The sequence below is a fragment of the Elephantulus edwardii genome, unplaced genomic scaffold (genome assembly GCF_000299155.1).
Source record: "Elephantulus edwardii isolate Elephantulus edwardi_28Jun2011 unplaced genomic scaffold, EleEdw1.0 scaffold00237, whole genome shotgun sequence".
Lineage (NCBI taxonomy): Eukaryota > Metazoa > Chordata > Mammalia > Macroscelidea > Macroscelididae > Elephantulus > Elephantulus edwardii.
In genome coordinates, this window is record NW_006399987.1 from 1,729,672 (window position 1) to 1,733,020 (window position 3,349).

The following is a 3,349-nucleotide window of genomic DNA, read 5'->3' on the forward strand; positions in this document are numbered from 1 at the left end:
GTGTACTGTCAAATCAGATCTGACTGGTACAGGAGGAGATTGCCCCTCCTTCTCCAGCAGAGCATCTGGTGGTTTTGAACGAAGTCCCTCTGAGATTGCAGTGCAGCTTCTTGCCACTAGGCCACCAGAGCTCTCTCAAGAAAAGATAAGATTCTAAACAAAGTCTGGTGTGAGTGGGGTCAAGCAGGGGAGAGTCTTTCTGGGGGGAAGGGAAGGGGATGTGGAGGAGGTGGGTCCAGGAGCCCTCCCCCCATCCCGGCCTGGTCCACCCTCACCGCCATCCCTGGAGCCATCACTCACGGTCTCGAACTTCTTGTCCGGGTAAAGGCAGGTCTCTCCTCCCGCCGTGAAGTTGCAGAAAACCCTGAGTGCATCCCTGGCGCAGCCCTGGTTGGGGTCGATCCAGTACTCCCCTGGCGCAGAGCAAGACGGGTGGGTGAGCAGAGGCGGCCCCCACCACCCCGCCCACCCGGGAGGAGCGGGCCTCACCGTCCTGCAGGTGCGGGTGGTTGCGGTGCAGCTCGCCACACACCAGGCCGGGACGCTCAGCGGTGCCCGGAGGCCTCCGTAGCTGCTCCACCTCCAAGCTCAGCGACGTGAGTGAGGCCAGCACCTCCTCCAGGCCGCCCGCCGAGATCTCCTCTGGTGTCCTCAGGGCCCCCAGGATGGAGCGCCTGCGACGCCGCAGCTCGTGCAGCTCTGCTGGGGGACCCTGAGGGTGGGGACAGTGGCGAGGGGGACAGCAGAGGTGGGCAAGAGAGACAGCAGGAGACGGAGAGGTGGGAAACCGGAAGCATAGAGAAAGAAGGTGAAGAGACAGACAGGGCGCGGGAGCCAGGGGTGAGAGGTGGAAGAGAATAGTCAAGATAGAGAGCCATGGTGGAGGACAGACAGGAGGGGCGAGGTGGCAGATAGAAGCACAGGTAGAAGAAAACATTGAGACAGATAAACAGGAAAAGGCCGAAGCGATGGAGAGAGGGACAGAAACAGAGCGATGGGGTGGAGACATTTAAGCAAAAGAACCGAGTCCTGACCCCCGAGCCCCCTAGGCTTTCAGGAACTGCCCCTACCTCCCCCGTGCACCCTCTGAGCCCTGGTGTCTGCCCTGACCATGCTGGGCACTGAACGCTCAAATGGGGACACTCCAGACACAGCACGCGCGCGCGCACACACACACACACTGCTGTCAACTCACCGGGGGCCCAGGAGGCCCCGGGGGACCCCTGTCTCCTCGAGGACCAAGGGCTCCCTGTAGAGAGAGGTTGTGTGTAGAGAGAGGTCACTTGGGGTGGTTCTATGGAGACCTGACCCCTTCCCACCACCCTCACCAACACACACAGACACACACACACACACACACACACAGCCTTGGGGAAAGGACACAGCACCGAGCAGTCAGCACTAGACACACATTTTCTTTTTCTATTTTAACATCATCAAAATCAGCTTGCATCTTAACATCTTCAGCAAATCACAATTTACTTGAAATGGTTTTGCTGGCCATTTCTAAAATAATGATACATCTCACAATTGATAGCCTCTTAGGTTTGATGGAATACAATAGCAGGTGTTCATAAATCTATGTTGAATGCATGATTGAATCAGTAAATTAAATGCAGAGGCGTCAAGGGCCCTGATGAAGTGGAGGGGAAGAGCTGGCACGTGGGAGCTCAAGAAATTGTTGTATACTCACCGGGGACCCCTTTGATCCCTTCTCTCCCAGAGGGCCCTGTGGGGTAGAAACAGGGAGAGCTGGGATCCCAGGCTGGACTTCTGGGGAAAGGACCCCACCTTAATGACCTCCAATACTCACTGATGCACCAGGAGCCCCAGGGTGACCCAAGGAGCCACTTGGACCAGGGAGACCCTGGAGAAGGGACATCAGAGTCAGCAATGAACATTTTTAACCCATTGCCTAGACGCACCCCCCACCCAGCTCCCAATTCCCCCTCAGAGGGACTCGGCTCCTGGACATAGCCTCCAACCCACAAGTCTCCAGATAAAGCTTTCCATTTCACCCCAGACACAACCCCTATCACTCTAGAACCTTCTCTCTCCAGGCCATCATAACCCAGGGAGCTTCTGAGACTTCCATTTGCACAATCTCTTCACTAGCCCATTCTCTGCCTCTCTCTCTGCCCTGCCTTTGAACAGACACTTCCCACTTAAGAAAGGACACACACTCACAGGGTCTCCGTTGGGGCCTGGGGGGCCCTGCACGCCTGGATACCCCTGATCCCCTTTCTCTCCAGCCTCACCAGGAGGGCCAATGAGGCCAATTAATCCAATGTGACCCTAGAGGACAAAGAAACAGATGTTAGGGGGCAGGTGGATGTCCTGAGGGATTGTTCTTCTAAAGCTCTGGAATAAAGCTCTGGTCAGGAAGAGAGGTAAATATGGGCACAGATGGAGAAGGATAGGATAGGACAGGATAGGACAGAATACAATAGAACAGAACAGAAATGGAATAGGACAGGATAGGCTAGGCTAGGCTAGACTAGGCTAGGCTAGGCTAGGCTAGGCTAGGATAGGAACAGGAACAGGAACAAGAACGGAACAGAACAGGAATTGAATAGAAATAGAATAGCATAGCATAGCATAGCATAGCATAGCATAGCATAGCATAGCATAGCATAGAATCCTTACCTTTTCCCCCTTAAAGCCAGCATCTCCCTTCAGTCCTGGAAGGCCAGGGGGGCCCTGAAAAGTAAAGGAAGGTTAGTCAGTGATTCTCAAATGTAAGTCTAAAGGTCCCTGGGGATGATTAGGGGATGGGATGACTAGGGGTGGGGTCATGGGGATGTTCTAGAGAAAAATGGAAATTGCTGAGGAATGATAAGAGCATGGTCAGTGGTCAGGGTCAGTCTGGATGATCAGTGTGGACCACAGCAGTCAATGGGGGTGGTCAGAGCAGACCACTGGAAGGGAAGGTCAGGATGTGGTCACTATAGTCCTGATGGCAATCCAAGTTGGTGGTCAGTGTCTATTAAGATGGATATTAAGTGTGGTCAGTACAGTCCATCAAGATAAAGGGTCAGTGTCATGAGTAGTGTAGACCATCAAAATGGAAGGCCAATGGGGGTGACCAGTATAGACTCTCAAGATGGGGGATCAAAGTGGATGGTCAGTGTAAGCCATCAAGATGGGTAGAAGGTATAGTCAATATAAACCATCAAGATGCAGAGTGAGTGTGTGGGCAGCCAGTGTAGACCATCACAATGGATGGTCAATGTGGGTAGCCAGTGTAGACCATCGATGTCAATGTGAGTAGCATGTAGACCACCACAATGGACAATCAATGTGGGTAGCCAGTGTGGACCATCACAATGGACAATCAATGTGGGTAGCC

At 53.7% G+C, this 3,349-nt stretch overlaps 1 protein-coding gene across 1 annotated transcript in view; it reads right to left on the reverse strand.

Moving 5' to 3' along the window:
* COL5A3 (collagen, type V, alpha 3) overlaps positions 1-3,349 on the reverse strand; it is a 55,025-nt gene that overhangs the window by 3,929 nt on the left and 47,747 nt on the right. The window contains exons 58-64 of the mRNA XM_006898760.1: positions 2,647-2,700; positions 2,188-2,295; positions 1,814-1,867; positions 1,694-1,729; positions 1,196-1,249; positions 490-712; positions 301-413 (exon numbers count right to left, since the gene is read on the reverse strand). Of these exons, the coding sequence (XP_006898822.1) occupies positions 301-413; positions 490-712; positions 1,196-1,249; positions 1,694-1,729; positions 1,814-1,867; positions 2,188-2,295; positions 2,647-2,700 (642 nt within the window). The remainder of the gene's footprint in view (positions 1-300; positions 414-489; positions 713-1,195; positions 1,250-1,693; positions 1,730-1,813; positions 1,868-2,187; positions 2,296-2,646; positions 2,701-3,349) is intronic.